The following is a 26,845-nucleotide window of genomic DNA, read 5'->3' as shown; positions in this document are numbered from 1 at the left end:
TTAACCCTAATGTTTTGCATGTTTTTTTTACAAATCAAAATAAGCAGCATAAACCAGATTCTGAAAGTACATTACCTGTCTTACACATTGGAATGTTGCAGTACTCCCATCGAACATTGGGATCTGCTGTATAACACCAAGGACGATTATGTTCTCCTCCCGGGTTTCTACAATAATTCTCAGAATTGGCTAGCTCCTGCATACCATCTGCCACCCTTCTGTTTAGATGAGGTAGCTGTAAAAAAATTAAAAATCTCTTTTAGCTTTTTCAATGGGTGCACATTTTGGTAAAGAAAAACCTTAACAAACAGTGTATTCATAAAAAAATAATCCAATAATCTATACCTAAATTACGGTATATGATGTTTTAATGGCATTCATTGCATTTTATTAGATTCTCCTATTCAATTTCCAATCTGCACTAGAAATATAATAACTTGAAGATTTACTATGATTGCCATGAGTAACACTAGATACCCATTTGGCCTAGTCTATCTTTTTATTATACACATAACATTTTTTGAACACAATAGACTGCTGTTACCCTGGGAAAACATAAACTTGAAATGTCTTCTGAATGTATAGATCTATTTGATTACCAGGTGAGGACTGGGAACCTTTGACCTTTTCTTAATAGTCTAGATTTCATATCCCAGCATCAGCTTCTCTTTGCATTTAACCACATGGCATCTCATAATCACAAAGAAATTGACTCTTGAAGAATTCCCTCTGGAAGGTACAGGTTAAGGGTCTGGGTGGACCTGAATGGGGAGCAAGTATCTATATAGTGGCCACCATGTGTCACTGACTGTGGTTCCCACTTTCATCAATGTCTGAATCAGTCACTCAGATCCACCAGCCCAACATACATTTTTAGTATTGGCTCATATAAAAAATGCCTATGGAGAATAAGTTCACAGAGCTGTATTGAAAAATAATCCTTTAGTAAATTATTTGTAAAAAGGATGATTTTTCTATAGTAATAATTAAGGTTAAAGTGACACTAAACTATATCCTTATTCACTACTTCATGATCCAGTAATCTGTTTTTCATGAAAATGTTCATTTTCTGTGTCCTTGTAAGATCCTCTGTGAACTTCAGTTTGGAACGAGCAGTGCATGTAGAGCACTGCTTTATGCACACTACAAATCCTATAGTCCATAGTTAATAGTCCCAAGTCCATCTCAGAAGTGAACAAGAAAGTGTTTCTATATTCATACATCCAGTGAGACTATGGAGAAAAAAAACATAGTCCTCCTCTGACAAGAAGTCAGATAACAGCAACAAAAAATATAAAATTGGAGATTTGGCGGAGACTGAGAGCTATAGAAGGTACTTTTCTGGGTTAAAGTGGTTTTAAGGGTAAAACCTTTTTTTACCTTAATGCATTCTTTGGATTAAGGTAAAAAATGTTTTGCCATTTGCTGCCCCCCCCCCCCCAAATACTTACCTGTATCCTGTCCTGTATCGATTCAGCACTGTGCCCATTTGGAGCTGCTCAGTGTAATATCATTGCACAGAACAGGTAAGTATAACATGTTTATTGTTTTAATAAAAAAATGCTTTAAGAATACATACTTGAATAGAATTTTATTTTTTGAATCAGAGTTTAGTGTCACTTTAGGTGCAGGGAAATGTGTATTGCCATCATAAACATTTAGGAAAGTAAAGCTCTATTTTATTTTAATGCCTGCAAGGTTTCCTTGATATAACTTTCCAAACTCAGGCAACCCCTAATAAATTTGTTTTCCAGGAAATGTATTACCTTTTACAACAAAATTACAAGGATACAGTTGTATAAAAAAGAATAGAATACATTAATGGTCTATACAAGGAGCAAAATAAAGTACAAGACACTAAAAGAAAATCATGTCATCTATGTATTATTATATATAAATATATATATAAATATATATATATATATATATATATATATATATATATATATATATATATATATATATATATACATAGATGACATGATTTTCTTTACATGTTTATATATATATATATACAGTTTATATATATATATATATATATATATATATATATATATATATATATATATATATATATATATATGTGTGTGTGTGTGTACCTGCTAATAAATTCTATATCTAGAGCTCACTGTACTGTAGCATGATGGTTACTGTAAATAATTGCTCCTTACATTTGTGGTCATTGGGAAGAATACCCAAATTACAGATAGATAAAAAGATCACTGATGTCAGTAGTTACTTATCTGAGAGGCAGAAAATGCTAATTTAAAAAAAAAAAAAAAAAAACCACTAGCAACTTCTAAAGAAACCCCAGGGTTCCATGGAACCTTGGTTAAGAACCGCTGTCTTTGAGTTAACATAGCTTTCATTTAGATGTACCCAGAATGAATTTAGCTGATTACAATTAAAAGTTCATCTGGTCCTTAATTCTCCATCCTGTGTTTGGATATTTCATTCATTGACTCTTTGCATTCATATTTTAGTAAATCAGGCCAAGGGTACAGAAGTAATTGATACTAATACCTCAGACCCAACTTACACATTCTTTTACAAACCATTGAGTTGAATTGTCATTAAAGACCAGTTTACCATGAGCTAATGGTTTTTAGTTCAACTGCTTAATTTCGTAAAGGACAACAAATAAATGTTCCTTTCTTATCGGTTATGTATACTTGAGAAATTTGCCACTGATAACTGATTTTCTCTGTAAAATGTAAACTGAACTGCAATTACAACTGCAGCTGCAGCCACTAATAATTCCTAGAACTGTTATAAAGTCTGTGTTTATATCTTAAGTTTCTTATTTTAAAACCAAATAAAGCATTAGAAAATCTCATTCTGTTGGAACAGAGGAATATGCAGGTGCTTGTGCAGAACAGCAAATATTTTTCAAAGGTCTCAACTGGATAAGAATTTATTTTATTAGCTCTTTTCCCATATTAGGATAACACATTGTATCTTGACATTTTCCCTGAGACAAGAGTACTGAATTTAAACAAATTCTAAAGTCATAGACACTGGACTGCCCTTGACTAAGTATTTCGCTTCTGTTCTGTATATAATATGATGTAAGATATATTACCTGCTGATTCCATTTCTGGCATGGCGTTCCTGAAGCTGTAGTGTTGACATTTCCTTGGTAATGTCTTCCATTGCCTCTATAACATGTTTCTAGGATATATAAAAAGGCTTTTAAATTATTATTCTTGTATAGTAAAAGGTCAGTCCACCCAAAACTATTATAACAGTTTTCCGTAAATGCTGGTGAGTTAAGCTATATACAGGTGCATCTCATAAAATTAGAATATCAACAAAAAGTTAATTTATTTCAGTAATTCAATTCAAAAAGTGAAACTCATATTTTATATAGATGCATTACATACAGAGAGATATATTCCAAGCATTTCTCTCTTGTAATTTTGATGATTATGGCTTACAGCTAGTGAAAACCCAAATTTTGCATTTCATTTGAAAATGAAGGTCCCAGAGTCTGGAGGAAGAGTGGAGAGGCACAGAATCTAAGTTGCATGAGGTCTAGTGTGAAGCTTCCACAGTCAGTGATGATTTGGGGAGCCATGTCATCTACTGATGTTGGTCCATGGTTTTATCAAGTCCAAAGTCAGCACAGGCCTCTACCAGGAAATTCTAGAGCACTTCATGCTTTCCTCTGCTGACCAGCTTTATGGAGATGCTGATTTCATTTTCCAGCAGGACTTGGCACCTGCCCACACTGCTAAAAATACCAATACCTGGTTTAATGATCATGGTATCACTGCGCTTTATTGACCAGCAAACTCACCTGACCTAAACCCAATAGAGAATCTGTGGGGTATTTATCAAGAGGAAGATGAGAGACACCAGACCCAACCATGCAGAATAACTGAAAGCCACTATCAAAGAAACCTGGGCTTTCATAACACCTCAGCAGTAGTGATGTCGCGAACCTAAAATTCGCCGTTCGCGAACGGCGAACGCGAACATCGGCAAATGTTCGCGAACCGGCGAACCGGGCGAACCGCCATAGACTTCAATAGGCAGGCGAATTTTAAAACACACAGGGACTCTTTCTGGCCACAATAGTGATGGAAAAGTTGTTTCAAGGGGACTAACACCTGGACTGTGGCATGCCGGAGAGGGATCACGCAAAAAAAAGTTCTTAAAAATTATAATTTTTTGATAGAGAGCCAATTATTGGAAAAATTAAAAAAAATAAAAATAAAAAATTTCTTTGGATTTAGCATCTGGGGGGTCTAAAAAGTGTACCTGTGAAGTTTCAGCTCTGTAGCATGTCCAGAACCCCTAAAAAACAGCATTTGTCTTATATTTTCAGGAATATGGCTTCTCTGCGGCTGGCTTTTTCTCTTGCAGGCATTTATCGGGCATTTTTTTAGGCAGGCATGTCATTTTTTGTATTTAGTGTCTGGGGGGTCTAAAAAGTGTACCTGTCAAGTTTCAGCTCTGTAGCATGTCCAGAACTCCTAAAAAACAGCATTTTTCTTATATTTTCAGGAATACGGCTTCTCTGCGGCTGTCTTTTTCTCTTGCAGGCATTTAGCGGGCATTTTTTTAGGCAGGCATGTCATTTTTTGTATTTAGTGTCTGGGGGGTCTAAAAAGTGTACCTGTGAAGTTTCAGCTCTGTAGCATGTCCAGAACCCCTAAAAAACAGCATTTGTCTTATATTTTCAGGAATATGGCTTCTCTGCGGCTGGCTTTTTCTCTTGCAGGCATTTATCGGGCATTTTTTTAGGCAGGCATGTCATTTTTTGTATTTAGTGTCTGGGGGGTCTAAAAAGTGTACCTGTCAAGTTTCAGCTCTGTAGCATGTTCAGAACCCCTAAAAAACAGCATTTTTCTTATATTTTCAGGAATACGGCTTCTCTGCGGCTGGCTTTTTCTCTTGCAGGCATTTATCGGGCATTTTTTTAGGCAGGCATGTCATTTTTTGTATTTAGTGTCTGGGGGGTCTAAAAAGTGTACCTGTCAAGTTTCAGCTCTGTAGCATGTCCAGAACCCCTAAAAAACAGCATTTTTCTTATATTTTCAGGAATACGGCTTCTCTGCGGCTGGCTTTTTTTCTTGCAGGCATTTAGCGGGCATTTTTTTAGGCAGGCATGTCATTTTTTGTATTCAGTGTCTGGGGGGTCTAAAAAGTGTACCTGTCAAGTTTCAGCTCTGTAGCATGTCCAGAACCCCTAAAAAACAGCATTTTTCTTATATTTTCAGGAATACGGCTTCTCTGCGGCTGGCTTTTTCTCTTGCAGGCATATATATCAGTGGTGGGTGGGCAGTGGCACAGTACACTCTCTGTGGACCTGAAAGCAGTCACTGGCACCCAGGCAACTGCAATTTAAAAAATATATATATATTTTTTTACTTTGCAAGCTGCTGTGCCACTTTATATATCAGTGGTGGGTGGGCAGTGGCACAGTACACTCTCTGTGGACCTGACAGCAGTCACTGGCACCCAGGCAACTGCAATTTAAAAAATATATATATATTTTTTTACTTTGCAAGCTGCTGTGCCACTTTATATATCAGTGGTGGGTGGGCAGTGGCACAGTACACTCTCTGTGGACCTGACAGCAGTCACTGGCACCCAGGCAACTGCAATTTAAAAAAATATATATTTTTTTTTACTTTGCAAGCTGCTGTGCCACCTTATATATCAGTGGTGGGTGGGCAGTGGCACAGTACACTCTCTGTGGACCTGACAGCAGTCACTGGCACCCAGGCAACTGCAATTAAAAAATATATATATTTTTTTTTACTTTGCAAGCTGCTGTGCCACCTTATATATCAGTGGTGGGTGGGCACACAGTGGCACTGCAGTGGGCACAGTACACTCTGTGGACCTGACAGTAACTGGCAGCCCAGGCAACTGCAATAATAAAAATATTTTTTTTTTCAATTTATTGCAACAAGATGCTGTGCCACCGTATATATATCAGTGGTGGGCAGTGCACTGCAGTGGGTACAGTGCACTCTGTGGACCTGACACAGCACTCACTGCAATTATGACAGAGGAAAAAAAAAATATTTTTTAAAATGCAAGGTACTGTGCCTGTGCCACCCGAAATGAGTGTGGTGTGCACACAGTACAGTCTGTGGTGGGTCTGTGGCCTCTCACACACAGCGGGCAGGCAACTGCAGTGTACAATAGATATATATAGATATATATATAAGGAAAAAACTCTATTACCTTACCAGCCCTTAAAAGGGCTTTTGGGGACACTATATATATATATATATATATGTATATATATAAATAAAAAAAATCCTCAATTACCAGCCCTTAAAAGGGCTTTTGGGGACACTAAATAGATATAGATATATATATATATATATATAAGAAGAAACAACTCAATTACCAGCCCTTAAAAGGGCTTTTGGGGACGCTAGGTATATATATATATATATATATATATATATATATATAAAAAAAAAAAAAACCACAAATACCAGCCCTTAGAAGGGCTTTTTGGGGTGCTGATATTACAGCAGTAGTGGACCAAGAACACTGCAAGACCAGGAACACTGACTAACTGTCCCTAGCTTAACAGCAGCAGCAGCAGCAGCAGCAGCAGCTCTCTCCCTACTCTCACTACACACACTGCTTCAGAATGATCTAAGATGGATGCTGCCCTTGCTTATTTATAGGAGGTGGGAGGGTGTGGGAGGGAGGTATGCTGATTGGCTGGAAATGTGTCTGCTGACTGTAAAGTTCAGGGTCAAAGTTTGCCTCAATGATGTCTTATGGGGGGCGGACCGAACATCGCATATGTTCGCCGGCAGCGGCGAACGCGAACATGCTAAGTTCGCCGGGAACTGTTCGCCGGCGAACAGTTCTATACATCTCTACTCAGCAGTGCCACAGGCAGATTGCCTACATGCCTCACCGCATTGATGCAGTAGTTCGTGCAAAAGGAGCCCCGACCAAGTATTGAGTGCATACTATACTGTACATGGACATACTTTTCAGTAAGCCAACATTCTGTATTAAAAATCCTTTTTTTTTTTTTTTTTTTTTTGGTCTTTTGTAACATTCTAATGTTCTGAGATACTGAATTTTGGGTTTTCACTAGCTGTAAGCCATAATCACCAAAATTAAAAGAAAGAAATGCTTGAAATATATCACTCTGTGTGTAACGCATCTACATAAAATATATAAGTTTCACTTTTTGAATTAAATTACTGAAATAAATTAACTTTTTGATGATATTCTAATTTTTTGAGATACACCTGTAATATATATAGGAAGACAGAGGCTTACTCGGCCCATCAGGCTTTATCTGTAATTAAAATAAAACCTTTATGTGCACTGAGTTTTTAAAAATGTTCTTAAAAGAATACAAACTAGTTATTTTATTACACAAAATTTAACAGTAACTTGAAGCTGAGGTTCAGGAAGACTTCCCGCTGTCCGAATACACTGATCAGCGTTGCAGGCTCTAACCGGCAGTACTGATATAGTGGAGAAAATCTGAAAGGGTGGCTGTACAGAATCAATCCATAGATCAACTTCTGTGCAACCTCCTTGCCCATACATGGTTCAAAACTCTGCTGTGCTCAACTGGCAACATTTAAATCCATGTATTGCAGGCTTAAGTCCTGTTGTGGATGGGTAACACAGAGCTCAGCAGTGTATTTTTTTTTGCTAAACTACCCAACCACTTACACTCTCAGATTTTGACAACATGAAATCTAATCATTCTGCACTCCAATACAAGAAATAGGAGGGCTCTTTGAGGTAAAAAAGAAAGTATACATAGGATATGGAACAACTTTGAATTTCTGATAAACGCAACAGGTTTTTTTTTTCTTTTTGCATGTATATTATTCAGTATAACAAAATGCCTCATACAGTGAGGGAAAAAAATATTTGATCTCCTGCTGATTTTGTATGTTTGCCCACTGACAAAGAAATGATCAGTCTATAATTTTAATGGTAGGTTTATTTTAACAGTGAGAAACAGAATAACAACAAAAATATCCAGAAAAATGCATCTCAAAAAAGTTATAAATTGATTTGTATTTCCATAACTTAAATAAGTATTTAACCTCTTTGCAAAACATGACTTAGTACATGGTGGCAAAACCCTTGTTGCCAAGGTCAGACATTTTTTTTTATAGTTGGCCACCAGATTTGCACACATCTCATAAGGGATTTTGTCCCACTCCTCTTTGCAGATCCTCTCCAAGTCCTTAAGGTTTTCGAGGCTGATGTTTGGTAACTCGAACCTTCAGCACCTCGAACCCTTCACTTATTTTCTATGGGATTAAGGTCCAGAGACTGGTTAGGCCACTCAAGGACCTTAATGTGCTTCTTTTTGAGCCACTTCTTTGTTGCCTTGGCCGTGTATTTTGGGTCACTGGCATGCTGGAATACCCATCCATAACCCATTTTTAATGCCCTGGCTGAGGCAAGGAGGTTCTCTTTCAAGATTTGAGGGTACATGCCCAGGTCCATCGTCCCTTTGATGAGGTGAAATTGTTCTTTCCACTTAGCAGCAAAACACCCCCATAGCATAATGTTTCCACCTCCATGTTTGATGGTGTTCTTAGGGTCATATCATAGGCAGCTTTCCTCATCCTCCTAACACGGTGAGTTGAGTTGATGCGAAAGAGCTTGATTTTGGTCTCCTCTGCCCGCAACACTTTCACCCAGTTTTTCTTTGAATCATTCAGATGTTCATTAGCAAACTGCAGACAGGCCGGTAGATGTGCTTTCTTGAGCAGGGGGACCTTGCGAGCACTGCAGGATTTCAGTCCCTCACGGTGTAGTGTGTTACCAATTGTTTTTTTGGTGACCAGCTGGTCCAAGCTGCCTTGAGATCATTGAGAAGATTCTCCTGTGTAGTTTTGGGCTGATTCCTCATCATTTTCTCATGATCATTGAAACTCCATGAGGTGAGATCTTGCATGGGGCCCCAGACCAAGGGAGAATGACAGTTATTTTGTGTTTCTTCCATTTGCCAATAATCGCACACATTGTTGTCGCCTTCTCACCAAGCTGCTTGGGGATGGTCTTGTAGCCCATTCCAGCCTTGTGTAGGTCTACAACCTTGTCCCTGACATCATTGGACAGCTCTTTGGTCTTGGCCATGGTGGAGAGATTGGAATCTGATTGATTGCTTCTGTGGACAGGTGTCTTTTATACAGGCAACAAGCTGAGATTAGGAGCACTCCCTTTAAGAGAGTGCTCCTAATTTCAGCTCGTTACCTGTATAGAAGACACCTGGGAGCCAGAAATCTTGCTGATTGATGGGGATCAAATATTTTTTTCACTCATTAAAATGCAAATCAATTTATAACTTTTTTGAAATCCTTTTTTCTGGATAAGTTTTTGTTATTCTGTCTCTCACTGTTAAAATAAACCTACCATTAAAATCATAGACTGATCATTTCTTTGTCAGTGGGCAAATGTACAAAATCAGCAGGGGAACAAGTACTTTTTTTCCCTCACTATATGGTATATTTAACAGACCAAAAGGGGCAAATAAGAGAAGGCTATTGTTAGGGTTTGCATACATTTTAGGGAAGGTTGAGCATACACTTAAAGGGAATGTGTCAAAATGTCTGACCAAGAGGTCTTCATTGACCAGCTCTGATCCTTGTTGAGATTTATACTAGCGAGATGCATTAGTAGCAATAAAGTTGTACGTGCAATTCTCCACAGAACTAGTACTGTATGTGGGAACCATTAAAATATTAATTAGTACTTCAGTCTGTGCACCTTTTATTTAAATTAGGTAGAACTTATTTTCATCAGAACACCCACTGGATTTATTTTGCTGCAGTGAAACATTTTTTTCATACAGATGTTTGGTACTTTGAGCATAGATGCTACAAAGGTTGCATGTCCTTATTTACAACATTGCTGGTCTGTGACCAGACTGCCTCATCCGCTTACCTCTGCGGAGCATAGTGCCTTGGCTCTCAGGCTAATTGCAATAGGGCCACTAAGCTGTCCACATTTCCCCCAAGGCATACAGGGGCCAGAGTTGTGATAGAGCTAAGATGGTGGTGTGGGGGAGAAATAAAAGTTGAGTCTGCATAGTGCAAAAAAAGAACATTGGCAGAGCTCACAGAGGAATATTTCTAAGAAAAATATGTGATTAATATTGATAATTGCTTGCCTGATCATAACTCCCCTTATGTGATTATGTGGTTAAGGCCAATATTCCTACCCTATTTGAACTGTATCCTAAAGAGACCCTGCAGCTAGACAATTTTTTTTAACAAAGCTGTTCCTACAAGATCATGTATGTGCATTTAACCTGTTTTAATGACTGCTATTTTCTTTTAAAAACTTCCCTTATATAGACATCAAAAGGCCCTTAGACTGCTGCTGGGTGACGCCATCTTGGATGTGAGCAGCCTCAGCAGACTCATTGCTATCACTCAGGCGACACTATACTGTATACTGTATAATATTAAAATCTCTCCTCCTCTCTGGCTATATAGGGAGGTGAGGCAAAAAGTGGAGATGCTGGGCCAGCACTAAAGCTGGGATAACACTAGTGCGAATTGGATGCGGGTTTCCAAGAGTGTGCCTGGATCACACATCTTAGGGGTGGTCGCTGAGTGGATTGCACAGAGGTCCGTTTATCTTTAGCACTGTTTCAGATCCAAATTCAGGCAAAAATTCAGGCCTGATTTGTCCCTGAAACAGAGAACAGGGACACACCGGACCTCTGCTGTGAGCCGTGTCCGAACTAAGTGTGAACCCAGTCTGAATGTTAGTAGAAATTTCCAGAAGAGGTGTGGGCAAAGAGTTTGGGGACATTGACTAGTGAAAATGTCCAGCTCATTCTAAGGCATATTGCGAGTGAATGAAAACAAATTTATGGAAAGGAAACACTGCAGGAAACATTTATTTTAAGGCTCATTCATATGGCTACAGTATCTCACAAAAGTGAGTACACCCCTCACATTTTTGCAAATATTTTATTATATCTTTTCATGTGACAACACAGAAGAAATTACATTTTGCTACAATGTAAAGTAGTGAGTGTACAGCTCAAAGCTGTGGCAAAGTCCAAATTGGGCCCAAAGTGTCAATATTTTGTGTTGCCACCATTTTTTACCAGCACTTCTTTAACCCTCTTGGGCATGGAGTTCACCAGAGCTTCACAGGTTGCCACTGGAGTTCTCTTCCGCTCCTCCATGATGACATCACGGAGCTGGTGGATGTTAGAGACTTTGCGCTACTCCACCTTCTATTTGAGGATGCCCCACAGATGCTCAATAGGGTTTAGGTTTGGAGACATGCTTGGCCAGTCCATCACCTTTACCCTCAGCTTCTTTAGCAAGACAGTGGTTGTCTTGGAGGTGTATTTAGGGTCGTTATCATGTTGGAATACTGCCCTGCGGCCCAGTCTCCAAAGGGAGGGGATCATGCTCTGCTTCAGTATGTCACAATACGTGTTGGCATTTATAGTTCCCTCAATGAACTGTAGCTCCCCATTGCCGGCAGCACTCCCCACCATGCTTGACTGTAGGCAAGACACACTTATCTTTGTACTCCTCACCTGGTTGCTGCCACACACGCTTGACACCATCTGAACCAAAGTTTATCTTGGTCTCATCAGACCACAGGACATGGCTCCAGTAATCCATGTCCTTAGTCTGCTTGTCTTCAGCAAACTGCTTGCGGGCTTTCTTGTGCATCATATTTAGAAGAGGCTTCCTGCTTGGACGACAGCCATGCAGACCAATGTGATGCAGTGTGCGGCGTATAGTCTGAGCACTGACAGGCTGACCCCAAACCCCATTTAACCTCTGCAGCAATGCTGGCAGCACTCATATGTCAATTTCCCATAGACAACCTCTGGATATGATGCTGAGCACATGCATTCAACTTCTTTGGTCAACCATGGTAAAGGTTTGTTCTGAGTGGAACCTGTCCTGTTAAACCACTGTATGGTCTTGGCCAGTGGCCACCATGCTGCAGCTCAGTTTCAGCTCAGTTTTCTTTGCCATGAGGTGCCATGTTGAACTTCCAGTGAACAGAATGAGAGAGTGAGAGCGATAACACCAAATTTAACACACCTGCTCCCCATTCACACCTGATACCTTGTAACACTAATGAGCACTGAGAGGAAAAATGGCTTATTGGGCCCAATTTGGACATTGTCACTTAGGGGTGTACTCACTTTTGTTGCCAGCAGGTTTAGACAATAATGGCTGTGTGTTGAGTTATTTTGAGGGGGCAGCAAATTTACACTGTTATACAAGCTGTACACTCACTACTGTACATTGTAGCAAAGTGTCATTTCTTCAGTGTTGTCACATAAAAATATATAATAAAAGATTTACAAAAATGAGGGGGGTGTACTCACTTTTGAGAGATACTGTATGTATGGCCATACACTGTCAAGAACTAGTGCATAGTGTATATACACCCGGGAGTCACAGATGCTTGCATACAGCTGCCCTAAATTCAAAACATTTACTTTAATGTTTTCCAATGATCCAAACAATTTTAGATTTGGGTCACAAAGTGTGTAATAAATGTGACTGAAAGAAAATGAAACACATTTTTGCAATGATGAAAAGATTTTTCCAATTCAACTTACTAGTAATGCTTTCCTTATGCAACTCTGGAAGACAAAAGGAGAGAAATATGAAATATGTACTCTTCTTTATGTGGAATCATTTAAAGCATATGACACAAGTAAAGATAAACTAAAACAGAGCCCCTGGAATAAATGCACGAAAAAAAAAAAAAACAGAAAAAAAACCCTTTTTTTACTTAAAGGGTAATTCCACTTTTGTGAAAATATAAAGCAAATAAAAAATATAGCATGAACAACAGAGTCTTTTTATTGGACCTGGAGGTAGGTGGGTGCAAATGGACACAGGTCCGTTTACACCCACCTTTCCATAGGGACAAATGGATCTTCTGATCAGGTGTCCTGATCAGAACATCCGTCTGAAAGGGGCCTTAACTTTATTAAAAATTACCTTTCCTTTTAAATCTGCAGCCACTGTAATTTTTTGTAAAAATGCAATAAAATTTGGCAACCCGGGGGCGGTCTGTACACAGTTGGTGTACAGAACTTCCCCCGAAATGTAATTTCCTCTTTTGTGAAATTTTCGACAGGAGGTGCAACTTTCCTCATTAGAATACTGCAAGTGCAAAAGCTGATTAGAATGAACACAGACACTTGTATTTAGGAATTAGTATTCCAAGGACATAATGGAACATGCAAAAACAGGTTGGACTCTGCTACAAAGTTTGGTAAAATCCTGGCCTTGTACACAGATCACACAGAGGGGATTTTTTATTTTCCTCAATAAAGTAGAGTTACTCTTTAAAAAAAGTAATGACGCCCATTTCCTATCTACTTTCACTCCCTTATAAAGAAATCTTTCAACAATTTTTGAAGATACCCGACCTAAAATTTTTGGGTAAATTTGGGATTAAACACCCCAGGATATTATAGGCCAACAAAAGCTTATTCCTGTCCACACCCTCAGAGAGCAGTTTAACCTCCTACGCTCCTTTTACTTCCATTACCTACAGGTTACACAAGCCCTTAGTTGTCAGTTTCAAGTGAAACCTTTATGCTTTGTAGCGAATGGTTTAGAGTCAATCCTACATATTACTGTCCTTTCCAAGCCAGCATCTACCATACAGTATATTGTCAAATTATCTAAGCTACCTCACTAGAACTCACTGCCTTGAAAAATAAGCAACAACAGGACATTCCATCTTGATGCAGAAGGCTGGGAAGACATTTCTTTTCTTAGCCTAGTTTCAATGAGACATAAGCTAATACAATTTAAATTCCTATACAGCCTAATTTACCCCCCACTGGCTACATCAACTGTATCCAGCCCTTCCAACTGCCTGTTAGAGATGTGGACAGAAATGTTTTCCATGCCTTCTTCATTGCTGACAGGAAGTAGTGCCTTATATGATGGACCTACTGGGGATTCCTCTACATGTATCTTCTAAATTCTGCTTACAGGGATTGGCAATGCACCTTGCTCAGATTAATGCAGAAGCACCATTATTACTTACTCTACTTTTACACCATGAAAGCCCTAGCTTTGCACTGGTAAAAACTGTACCTCCTGCCATCTCTTTTGGAAACACAAGCCACTGTTTTACCAAACCACTTATGAGAGTCAGTGCTGACTTGATACATTTCTAAAAGGTTGCCCTAGGTGGTTCCTTGATTATTTTAGATTTACCAGGAGCCATGCTATGTGACTGGCAACAAAAGACTTTGTATTTTTTTACATTCAATCTGTCTATTGAAAAGTATGATAAAAGTCACAAGTTCCATAATTGGTAGAATAATAAGGCAAGAATAAACAAGTCCTACACAAAGTAACAGGTAAAGTTGAAGTATTCAATGACAAGAAAGGTAAACATACATAAGTAGTAATTATCTAGATCTTCACTGTTACAGATCGATGGGTCAGGCGGCAAAGAAATATGGTGCGTGGCAATATGACTGAATAGACTAAATAGGAGCATAAGATTTAAACCTGTTAGTCTTTATCAGATATCAATGACCCTAAGCACAAACCAACAAAATTTGTATTTTTAGGTAATTTAAAGGAAAAAGTTAAGCCAATAGAAGAGAAGAAAAGGAGAGGAAAAGTTACGGAAAGGAGGTTTGAAATTGGGGGGGGGGGGAGGGGAGAGTAAAGATGATCAAACAATAGTCATCGTCCTTAAAAAGGAAAGCATCATATGTTTAAAGCAAATTGTACAATTTTATGGTTCATCTACTGCTTAGTTCTTAGGGTGGAATTCCTTATTGGGTCATGAAGCGAAAAGGAGTCCGGTTTCAAGGAGTATGTGATAGGAGGGAAGTATATGAATTTGAGATTCGGAAGGTGAACCAAGGTGTCCAAGTTTTATGGAAGCGATTGACCCTGTCAGTTACTTGGGCCAAGCTTTCTTCCATTTCACAAATCAATGACACTCTTTGTAGCCATTCCTGTATAGATGGCGCTTTGGTCGATTTCAACCAAATCGGTACAATCGACTTGGCTGCATTAAGTAAATGGCTCGATAGAGAATTGTGGTATTTTTTAATTAGAAAATTGGAGATATGAAGCAGGCAGCATGCTGCGTCTAAATTCAATTTTGTTTCCCTAATTTGGTAAATGGTATCTTTAACCATGGTCCAGTACGATAACAAGGCAGGACACTGCCTCCATATGTGAAGGAGTGTGCCTTTATTGGTATGACACCCCCAGCATGTGTCTGGGGTGCTCGGGGACCATTTGCTAATTTTATCAGGTGTTACATACCACTGGGTGAGTAATTTGTATGCCGTCTCTTGTGTTTTTGTACTCAAGGAGCATTTATGTTCAAAAAGTCATGCCTTTTCCCATTGTTTATCAGTGATTTCCAGAACTCGCCTTGAACTTATCCGAGGTGGGGACCAAGGCTTTTTGTATCCAGGAGTATGAGACTGATGTAGTCTTTTCTAGTGCATTCCCCTGAAGGCAGACCGACTCCAGTTCAGTGATACCTCTCAAGAAGATACTTTAGTATATACTTTACTTTATTACTTATAGCTGTCTGTGATACAGTTATGAATTTGTCTATATGTCCAGAAGTTTAGTTGCGTTGCGAGGGTGTTCAGATCTTGTGCCATCGTTTCAAGCTTTTTTTTATATGGCCCTCTGAGAAACAATTCCCAGCTAGAGGAGGGTTTGTTGAATTAAGTGTCTTGAGATATGGGTTGTTAAAACCCGGGGGAAAGTCAGGGCTGTCCGTCAAAGGGGGTGAGGGGGCTCAGATTTGTTGAAATAAATTTAAACCTAGTTAGGTTATGAAAAATTGTAATGGTGGTCCCGATTAACCACTTCTGGACCGGAAGATTTTCCGGCTTAATGACCAGGCCCTATTTTGCGATTCAGCACTGTGTGACTTTAACGGACAATTGCCCAGTCATGTGACGCTGTACCCAAATAAAATTGATGTCCTTTTTTTCTTACAAATAGAGCTTTCTTTTGGTGGTATTTGATTACCTGTGCAATTTTTATTTTTTGCGCTATAAACAAAAAAAAGAGCGACAATTTTGAAAAAAAAAAAAACAATAATTTTCACATTCTGCTATAGGACATTCCCAAAAAAAATTTAAAAATCACAATTTTTTAACATTTGAGGCCAATTTATTTTCTGCTTCATATTTTTGGTAAAAAAAAAAAATCACAATAAGCGTATTTTGATTGGTTTGCGCAAAAGTTATTGCGTTTACTAACTACGGGAAAGATGTATGTGATTTTTATTGTTTTTGTTTTTTTTTTTACTAGTAATGGCGGCGATCTGTGATTTTTTGCAGGACTGCTACATTGCGGCAGACAGATCGGACCCCTAACTGAGATTTTTTACACTTTTGGAGGTACCAGTGACATTACTACAGTAATCAGTGCTAAAAATATGCACTGTTACTGTAATAATGCCATTGGCAGGGAAGGGGTTAATAATGTTGGTGATCAAGGGGTTAAATGTAAGCCTGGGGGAGTGATTCTAACTGTGGGGGGGGTTGGGTTTTTGAAATCATCACAGAGACATGCAATCCTATATAGCAGGATCACATAGCCTCTGTGATCATTGCAGGGAGAAGGAAGGACGGCTGTGTTAACATCAGCCATCTGCCCTTTTCTCTCAGCGGGGAGAGATCACAGGTGTCAGGCGGCGATCAGAGCCGCCTGACACATGCGCCAGCTTCCCCACTGACGATCGGGCGCTCGCCCCCTAGCTCCTCCCAGGCAGATGCCATTTATTAACCTCTCTTTGCCTGTGGCTGCCACTCTCCCGCCGTTAATATACAGCACGTGGTCGGCAAGTGGTTAAGGGGTGGTGTTTAAGTGTCTGTGGGCAACTAGGCCATGGAATCCATGGCGAGAACCTTAAGGGGATTGGACCCATATCAAACTCAAGGGAGACCCAATCTTTAGAGTCACTATGGCAGTGTCAGTCAATAATTCTTGCAATATGTGATGCATAATAGTAATTTCTGAAGACAGGGAGTCCCATTCCTCCTGGTTCCTTTGGTCTTGTCAGCAGTGAGAATTTGATTCTGGGATTCTTGTAGGCCCAGATGAATTTGAGTTGTATTGATTGCAAGGACTTTAAGAAGGACATGGGGATTTTGATAGGTAATGTACGAATCAGATAGAGTAGGTTTGGAAGGACAGTCATTTTGATAATAGCCGCCCTCCCGAACCATGAGAAATGTTTGTTGTGCCAAGTCTTCAGATGTTTGTTGTGCCAAGTCTTCAATGTTTTTAAGAAGAGGTGGGAAATTGCGGTGGAATAATGATGGCAAGGTGGGTGTCAGCTATATCCCCAGATATATAAGTGAAGAATCCCACTTAAAAGGACAATTGTTTTTGGGTCTTTTCAAAAACTGTTTCGGGGAGAGAGATATTAATCACCTCTGACTTTGAATAATGTATCTTTAAGTTAGAGATATATCCATAAATTGCAAATGTTTGCATTAAATTGGAAATGGTTATATGTCAGTTGGTCAAAAAAAAAAAGAAAAATCGTCGGCATAGGCTGCTATTTTAAACTCTCTGTTCAATGCTTGAAAACCCTGAGCTCTCAGCATTTATTCTTCTGATGAATGGTTCAAGGGATAAAATAAAAAGAAGGGGAGAAAGCGGACACCCCTGCCTAGTCCCATTTGTGATGGTAACTTTTTCTGATAGGTTGCGGTTAATTTTCAGTCTAACTGAAGGGTTATTATAAAGGGCTGATATCCAGGCCATCATATGCGAACCCAGTCCATATATTTGCAAATTTGCATCATATAGTCCCACGCTACTCGATCGAAGGCCTTCTCTGTATCCGTGGACAAGAGAAAGCTCTCGATCTTTCGCGAGTGGGTTATGTGGATTAAATTAAGAGACTGAGTGACATTGTCTTTAGCTTTCATGCCTGGTATAAAGCCAGCTTGTTCGGAGCCTAATATGTCATGTAATAGGGGTCGCAATCTGGTGGCCAAGATTTTCGCTAAAAGCTTCACATCGAGATCTAGGAGGGAAATAGGCCCATACCTAGTACATTCTGAGGGATCTTTGTTTGGTTTGGGAATTACTGTAATAAATGCAGCTAAAAAGTCAGGAGGAACTGTTCGGTATTTTGACAATGTATTCAGGGCTTTCATAGGAGGGTATGTAAGAATTGATGACAGTCTTGTAGTAGATGGATGTGAAGCCGTCCGGGCCTGGGCTCTTTCCTGGTTTTTAACTCTTTGGCCTGACAGACTTCATCCGGTTCAATGGGTCTTTCCAGATTGGTAATGTCTACTTCGTTTAATGTAGGGAGGGTGTTTTTAGATAAATAATCTGGAATGATGTTAATTCTGTCACCAATTAAATTAGCTGGTTTGTGTTGTTTTGGAAGGTTATACAGTTTTGTGTAGTATGTGTGAAACTGACTAAATAAAGTATGAGAACAGGTGCGCTGCTGGGATGGCTAATAATCACACCTATAAATGAACTGCAGCACTCACCAACACAAGTACTCAAGAGCTTGCAAAGAGAAATCTAAAAGCAAAGGGTAGTGCGCTATTTAGATGTGTGATGAAACTAAAATAATATTAAGATAAACCAAAGGGTGCAATAGATAAAAAACAATATGATACACCTCTAAAATATATATATATATATATATATATATATATATATATATAAATGAAAAGCAAGTAAAAATCAAATGCTGAATAATTATAAAGCACAAATATATAAAATCTTCCCAATTACAGTGAATTTCTAAACGAGCAAATGATGCCAAAAAGTGCAAAAAAACGAATTGAAAAATGTAAGTCCAAAGATAAAAAATATATATAATATTGAAAGTCCAAAAAGGAAAGTTCATCCACTAATTGATTGGATAATCTGATTATCAGCTCTAACAATTAGAGTCAATGCTTGTAACAAACTGTGATGAGATTCCTATCTGTGGGGAGACTTCTCCTCTTAATGTATTTTCCCCAGATATAAAAATAAAAAATAAACAGCATATAGTGTAATATTGTCAAGAAAAGTAAATTATCTTTATGATAAATGACATAGAAGGTTCATCAATCAGTGCAGTGTATATGAACCAACATGCTGTGACATGTGCAGTTGTGCAATTGAACTGATATCAGGTGGAAAAAACCAATCCGCCTCTGTAAAAAAACACTGTGCAGTGTTCCACAGAACAAAAAATGGGTGAATTATCTTCCACCAAAGTGTGTGGCTAAAATGCGCGCTCACCTTCAGTATAAAAAGACAAAGCCTTTAAATATCCTATGATATCTCCTTGGGCTGTCTTCATATATGTCTTTTATATATATATTTCGATGATGTGTCATATTGTTTTTTATCTATTACACTTTTTGGTTTATCTTAATATTATTTTATCTTCATCACACATCTGAATAGTGCACTACCCTTTGCTTTTATATGTGTGAAAGTGTTTAGCTATTTTATCTGTAGTGTTGTCTAATTTCCCCTCTTGGTTTTTAATGCCCATGATATTGTGGTTTGTCTTGTGTTCTCTTAAGGCTCTGGCTAGAAATTTACTGGCCTTATCACTGGACTCTTAATAGATTTTTTTCCCGAAAAAATAGTATGCGTTTTGCCTTAGTGTCTAGTTACTGCTGGAGATTCTTTCTAGCAGTTAGAAGATCTTGAGCATGTTGAGTAGTCAGGGATTGTTTATGTAAGAGTTCCAATTTTCAGATTTTGTCAATAAGTATTTTGATTTTTTTTTCTCTGTCCCGTTTACATTGAGTCCCCAATTTGATCTGTTCATCTCATCTGTTCAATGATGGTGCATTTGTGTGCTTCCCAGACCAGCAAGGGATCACTGTCTGGTGTTTCATTTTCTTTGAAGAAGGTACTTACAAGGTCTAATAATTTGTAGAGTAATGTAGGGTTTGTTAGCAGAGAAGAATTAAGTCTCCACGTATTAGATTTGGGTGCGTTTGTAGTCAAGTTTATGGTTAAAGATATGGGGGCATGATCCGATATGGACTGTATGCCAATGTGTGCTTCTGTAGGTGATGAAACGTCTCTTTGGGTAATAAAGAGATGATCGATACGTGAGTATCGAATGTGGGGAGGAGAAAAAAAGGTGAAATCCCTATCTCCATGGTGAAGGAAGTGCCACGCATCTATGAGATGTAAGGATTGTAAAAGTGACCTGATTCTCTTAAGAATTCTATATGTCATACAGGTTTTACCATTTGAGGTGTCAAGGTCGGGATTCAGGGGGATATTGAAGTCCCCTCCCAGAATGATACATCATGATGCAAAACCTGATAATTCTTTGATACCACAGTTACAAAAGCTAATGTGGGACGAATTTGGGAAGAAGACATTGGCCAATGTCATCGATGTTCCTTTACATGATCCTTTGAGAAATAAGAACCTACCTTCAGGGTCAGTCAATTGTTCTGTCAATTCAAAGGAGGCTTCTTTGCTGATCAATATCGAAACCCTCTTTGACTATGACAAATTATTGGTGAAGTGAAAAACCCTTGTGTAAAAGGAGTCTGTCAGCCTAGGGGAATGATGTGTTTTAAAGTGTGTCTCCTGGAGGAATACAAAATGTGGCCTTCCTTTTTTGAGTTCCCTCAAAAATGCAGTGCATTTTTCTGGGATATTCAGTCCCTTGTTGTGCAAGACCACTGTGGGACTACTTCCCAGAGAAGAATATGCCATTCTGGATATTTCAATGTGAGTTTGTTGAACAGTAGCTAAAGTAGATAAAATCTGGGCATGCGCTTCTCACTCAGAGATGTTGTCTCCAATAGAAGATGACACTAAAAATAAAACAATTAGTATCAGAGGGCAGGGAAATATGGAAAGAGGTAGTAACAAAACATATTTAGAAATAACTTAATATCTGTAAGATTTCAATTAAGTGTTCTGCAATATATGATGAAATATGTCGTACAGCAGATCACTTCCTTGGGGGTAGTGGGAGGAGGAGCTGATTAGGTTACTCAATTAAGGTGGGCATTAACGACTCACAGCCCTAAACAGTCGAATTAAAGCTATTATGTAGATCCCGACCTCTCTATAACCATCCAAACAGTACGAGTAAGGTGAGGGTAGACTGTAGGAGCTTAAATATAGTCTAAGCCTTATTACCGCCTAAGTGGAAGCCAAATGGTCACAGAGGGATCAGAGCCAATCAGGTTTTTTTTCTCTTCCCTTTTGTTTATTTTCTTTCCTCTTCTCCTCAGCCTTTCCTTTCATTTCCCCTTTATGTCTGCCTGTCCTTCTTCATTTGTCTAGAGATGACTAGAAGTGCAGCATACAGGCATAACTGGAAAACAAAAACGTCAGCTAGGTTCCTGGTCTCCTCAGACAAGCCTCATTGTATCGTTAACAAAATAACTATGGCATTATTTAAAATGGGAGGTAGGGAGTCCTTTGTCACAAAGCAAAAAAAAGAAAAAAGGGAAGCAACATAGTGGATAGTTCCTGGTGCGACAGGTCATCATCTCTGATGACTTTAGAGATTTAAACTGGACATCACATTTGGTAGAAAGAGAGGAATCATCAGGTGTCATCGTGACCTCTTGAGGACTGGGGTCTGGAGCAGTGTTCCAGCAATTGAGCCTCCTGGGCGGGAATGCTTCATCTTTTTGGGATGCCGTTCGTCAGGAGAAGTAAATGGAGAGCGCTGTGGGCTTCTTTCCAATGGTGTCAGTATGAATTCTTGGTACCATTCAAGCAGTTCGACTTCACCAAGTTGTAGTATGTCACAAAAGTCTGGCAGTTCGCTTGGTAAGCACAGGAGGTGTTGTCTGCCATTGTATGTTACGCATAAAGTGAATGGAAAGTGCCAGGTATATTTTAAATCCTTTTCTCGTAGCTTGTCCAGTAAGGGGCTTAAAGCTCTGCGATTCTCTAGTGTAATCTGGGACAACTCCTGGAACAACATTATAGCCTCTCCGTTAAAGACAATTTGATCGTTACTATGGGCTTTCTGAAGGATATCTTCTTTTAGTGCGAAGTTCTGGAGGCAGTATATTATGTCACATGGAGGAGCAGTATCAGGGCCTCTTGTTCTCAGGGCTCTATGAGTTTTTACAGAGTCAATCTTCATTTCTTCGGATCTCTCTAACAGGCTATTGAATACTCTTTGCAGAGCGGGGATAATTTGATCAGCTTAAACTGATTCAGGGATCCCCCTGACTCTGATATTATTGCGTCTGCCTCGATTGTCCACATTCTCCAGGTGTCTATTCATCTCTACAAAGTTAGATTTTAAGTCAGTGATAGCAGCTGAGAAAGTATATTTTATGTCAGCTGCAAAGCCAGACATATCTGCAGTAGGTGATCTCTGTGAGAAAGTTCTCCCTACCTGCATCCTCTGAGGCAGATTGAGATTCCTCACTGAATTCATCCAGCTGCCGGGACAGCACCATTTTGCTTTCAGCCATGCCGCTGCGGCCAGTTGTTGTGGCTTGAACAGATCTGATATGTTCCGTGATGACGAAGTATTTAGTGAATGACAGCTACAGGTGTGGGGAGTATGGAGTATTTTCTTAGTAAACTTTAAAGAAGTCCACCACCTCACCCTATCCTAGGGTTAATTTTTATTTTACCCTCTTTTTACCTGGTTTTCTGGCATATTCCAAATTCCCATAATCATCTGGCCATTGAATCCAATGTTTTTTGGCTGTGATCAGCTAATCAGAAGCCACCGCTGGGTCCAATAGTGCCATCTTCTTTCTTAACGTCATCAGGAGCTGGCTGTCTCATCTGGATTCTGACAGCCAGCCCCTTAATGATTGACCACTGGGTCTGCTCTCCTCCAGTCACAGAGGGTAAGCTGATGCCCCCTGAGATATCTGATGTAGATATCAGAGTAGGGTACTGCAGCAGTGCTCATGTACTTCTCACCTAGATGAGAGTGGAGGGAGGAGGAAGGCAGAACCAAGAATATTGGGGAAAAAAAGGTCACTGTCTATAAGTTAAACAGGGGGTAGGATTACTATAATGCAATCTGTTATTTGGGAGTGGGAGTCTGTTTTATAGATAATGCTACATGGACTGTGCTTTCTCCATTATATCATTACAAATCAAATGTAAAGGTTAGGTTCACCTAAACAAACTGCCCCAAGCAGACAAAGGAACATAGTAGTTTAAAATGCACTGTGACATTTGTAAAATTATTTTTTAATACAATTGCCATACCTGTAGCCTTTTCTGTTACCAGTGAAGCCTGGTAGACATAGCTTATTTTCAGGACAAGGCAGATAATGGGTGCTTTCCCCAGTACTGCAGTGCATTCTATCTCCTCCTATCTCAGCAGTGTCTAAGGTCAATGTTACTGGGACTGGGAAAGAGAGAACACACTTAGCATGCAAAACTTTTGAATTATTAAACACACTCACTCTTGTGATACTGGGGGCGACCACCCAACGTTTGCCATTTCTTAGAAATAGGAAAGTGCAGTTCTGTCAAAAATTGAGCTGTGCCTTCAAGCTATGGGTCTCTACTTCATTTTTACCCACCCATACCTTAGGGCTTTAATTTGAATATTTCTATTAAGACATCCCCCTGTGGCCTCCCACTTTGCATTTAGATATTTTGCCACTGCTACCTCTGCCAGTCGAAGCAGGCCCTACTACTATTTGATAAAAGCACACCTTTACACACGTTTTTATGTAATATGATTCAAAGAAAAAGGGTGCTGTACAGCTTTGATGCATCCCCTAAACCTGAGGTTGAAAGGGAAGCCATATGAAATGGTCCCTCCTACACTCTACTTTTTTATGTTCACTTTTTGCATTGGCAAAGATCCCTCATAGTAGGTAAAAATACTACTGCGAAAAATAGCTTCTCGTGCTATTTTTCGCAGTAGCTTGAGCAGCAGCCCCAATGGAGCCTAAACCATCTAAATTCATCAAAATTCATCCATTGAATTAATTGCAATTTGCCTCAAAGTTTGCCTTTTGCTAAACTTTTTATCATTTTGCCAAACTCTAGGTGAATCAAATTTCAGCCAGTTTATCATCGTTATTGTTGAGTTGGGGTATATTTTCCACAAACCTATTACTGGTAAATTGAAGAAGGGGTGTGAGGGATAGAAAAAAAATTCTTAACTTTGAGCACTGAAACACCTTCATCCATTATATTTTAAAATGAAATCTAAAATGCTTAAATAAGGATCCTCAGTGCAATAAAATCTTGCATGAAGTTATGTCCAAATTAATATGTGCAGTACTTGCTTTTGCATGATTTTGGTGACACCTGTGCCTACCGTGAGTGGGAAATGCTGCATACCTGGCTGCAGTTAATATATAGTAAGCACATCCAACAGCTACATTCCTATCTGGGCATGTCACCTGTACATTAACTGCAAAAATTTGCACTGTTTCTTAATAGATATCTGTAAAATGAACCTTGAGAAACACACTGCAGGCAGGTCCAAACTTGAATTTACTGGCAATGGGGAAATGCATTGCAGCCAGTAGTGTGCAGTTAGTCATTAAGCTATAATTTCTTCACAAAACTTTTAATAACTCTAAAATATGTATTGCTACGTTTCTGCCAAGCATAGTACACTTCTATTTTGTTTCAAAAGCTGGACACACTTTACAATATGATAATTTAATATACTGCATTAAAAGCCCCATCCTAAGCACAACCTTTATCTAGATTGAGTGGGAAAGCACAGATCCTCAGTCAGCCTTTAAATAGTGTGTTTGTTCCCGCTGGAGTGAGGGGAGATTTCCCCTAACATCTTATATTGTCTGACAGCCTTCATCTGGAAATTGAAATAAGGAAAATTCTTGCAAATGAAGAGTATTATGGACACTACCTACCTAAACAATCACTTTAATTTATATCTAGTCACATAGTCCCCTGCACTACACAGCTGTTTGCATATGTTCCTTTTTGAACAAATCTGGCTCTGCATAGCCAACTTAAGTACACAAAATCTAAAGACAGCTAAATTATTAAATGTAGCTCCCTGGCATCTTTATTTGGTAAGATGGCAAGAATTAAAAATACATATAAAAAAATGCCGGAAATCTACATTAACATCTTACCAAAATAAGGGATCCTAATGCAAGACCTTGGACTCTTCTGCATGCTGGGAAGTTTCTCACAGTCTGGAAGTGTCAGCAACATTAAGCCATTCTTATAAATTCCCTTGCGGGAATTCTCCTCCATGGAAAGCCATTCTTTGAAGCAATAAAGATCTTTGACAGCAAGACAGTGTTCTCTGAAAAACAGGAGATATAATGTACAAAGGCAAACCAGAAAAAAGAAACAAGAAAAATAAAAAATAGGGAAGTATGCTTTACCAGCCACATGGGCTTGTACTGTAGTGTTAGATTAAAAAAATATCTCTGCACCCACCTTAATATTCGGTTCATGATACTAAACCCACATACAGTAATCCCCCGCTCCATCGCGGTTCAGTTTTTGCGGTCCCGGTAATTCGCGTTTTTTTTTGTAATGTTATTTTACTATATAAATCATTAAAAATGAAATATTTTTGTGTTTTCCATAGCTCTTGCTATGTCTCTCAGTATCTTTTATGTGTTTAAATAAGTTTCTATTGTTTTAAAAGTGTGTTTAAAGACCTTAAAATGCTTCTACACGTACAGTGACAGTAAAATAAACATGCCTACAATGCATTTTAATAGGGTTTTTCTATTTCGCGGAATTTCACTTTTCGTGGCTGGGTCCGGAACGTAACCCCCCGCAATGGAGGGGGGTTTACTGTAGTATATATACAAAACTTTAGTGTTTTCTCCACTCATTTAAGTTTCAATATCAACACTAATAGGTAGCTTGGAGCCATTTTATGAAATCAGCACTATTAAGTTTTATAAAGTAAATTGCAAATATTGTCGGTTGTTGTCCCTATTAAATTTTTTACTTCTTCTCTTTGAGCACTCTTTCCTGTATCTTAAGCTGCATGGATATTTCTACAGCTCTGTCTCATATAGCTCTTACCAATAGGTTTTCATGAAGGATGTTAAAAAATGTCTTTTATATGTATTATAGTGCACCCAGCCTCACACATAGAGCCGAAAGTAAAATCTCCTCTGCAAAACACATAAATAAAATGAAAGTTACAATGTTATAGCATAGTACAGTGGATGGCAGTTTTTATCAAGTCTTTAATACTCATATTAAAATGTGCACATGTATTTAAAGCAACCCTTTCTATTTGTAATGTAAAGAAGTAGCTAGAATGTTTTGCAGGCTTGGGAGTCTGCACATGCCTTAGTCCAACATATTCAGTATTCTCCACTTATATGAGCACTAGACTCCTTCACCTCTGTAACTATCTATTTGTTGTTCAGTTCAGATGAGCCTAATCGTCAAATTGAGGGTTGAGGAAGATAGAAAGGAGAAGGCCAGCCTCTCAGGGCATAAACAATTTCAAATTCACATTACCTTTTTTTTTTTTTAAACATACTTTATTGATTTTTTCAACAGATGAACAGAATCTGTCACAAGCGAAGCAATGCATAATATACAACAAGTGGCAACAAGTCAATCATAACATCAATAGGTGGATCAAAGCTGGGATCCCAATCAGGCCTCGCAGAAGTGGGGCCGTAGTCCGAGTCCGTAGTCCGAGTGCGATAGCCTGAGGGGAGGTAAAAGTCCATAGAACAATGCATTGCAAACTAGCAGTAGAGTATTGGGGGGGGAGGGATGGGAGAGGGGAGGTAATGAGGTGGAGTGGGGGGTGAGGAAGGGTGTGAGGGGAAGGGGAAGGAGGGAAGGGAGGATGGACACCATCACATGAAAGCAGATCAGCGCATTTAAATAGCAGTAAAATAGATCACAGCATACTAAGTTCTTGAGTTTATATAAGTGAT

The 26,845-nt window shown here is 38.9% G+C and overlaps 1 protein-coding gene across 1 annotated transcript in view; it reads right to left on the bottom strand.

The window, feature by feature from the left end:
- MUSK (muscle associated receptor tyrosine kinase) overlaps positions 1-26,845 on the bottom strand; it is a 245,538-nt gene that overhangs the window by 66,956 nt on the left and 151,737 nt on the right. The window contains 4 exon segments of the mRNA XM_082255087.1: positions 85-235; positions 3,083-3,171; positions 12,581-12,604; positions 25,052-25,227. Coding sequence (XP_082111213.1) covers positions 85-235; positions 3,083-3,171; positions 12,581-12,604; positions 25,052-25,227 — 440 coding nt within the window.

The sequence above is a fragment of the Pelophylax lessonae genome (genome assembly GCF_965119305.1).
Source record: "Pelophylax lessonae genome assembly, chromosome: 1".
Lineage (NCBI taxonomy): Eukaryota > Metazoa > Chordata > Amphibia > Anura > Ranidae > Pelophylax > Pelophylax lessonae.
This window is presented reverse-complemented; position numbering and strand designations above follow the sequence as displayed.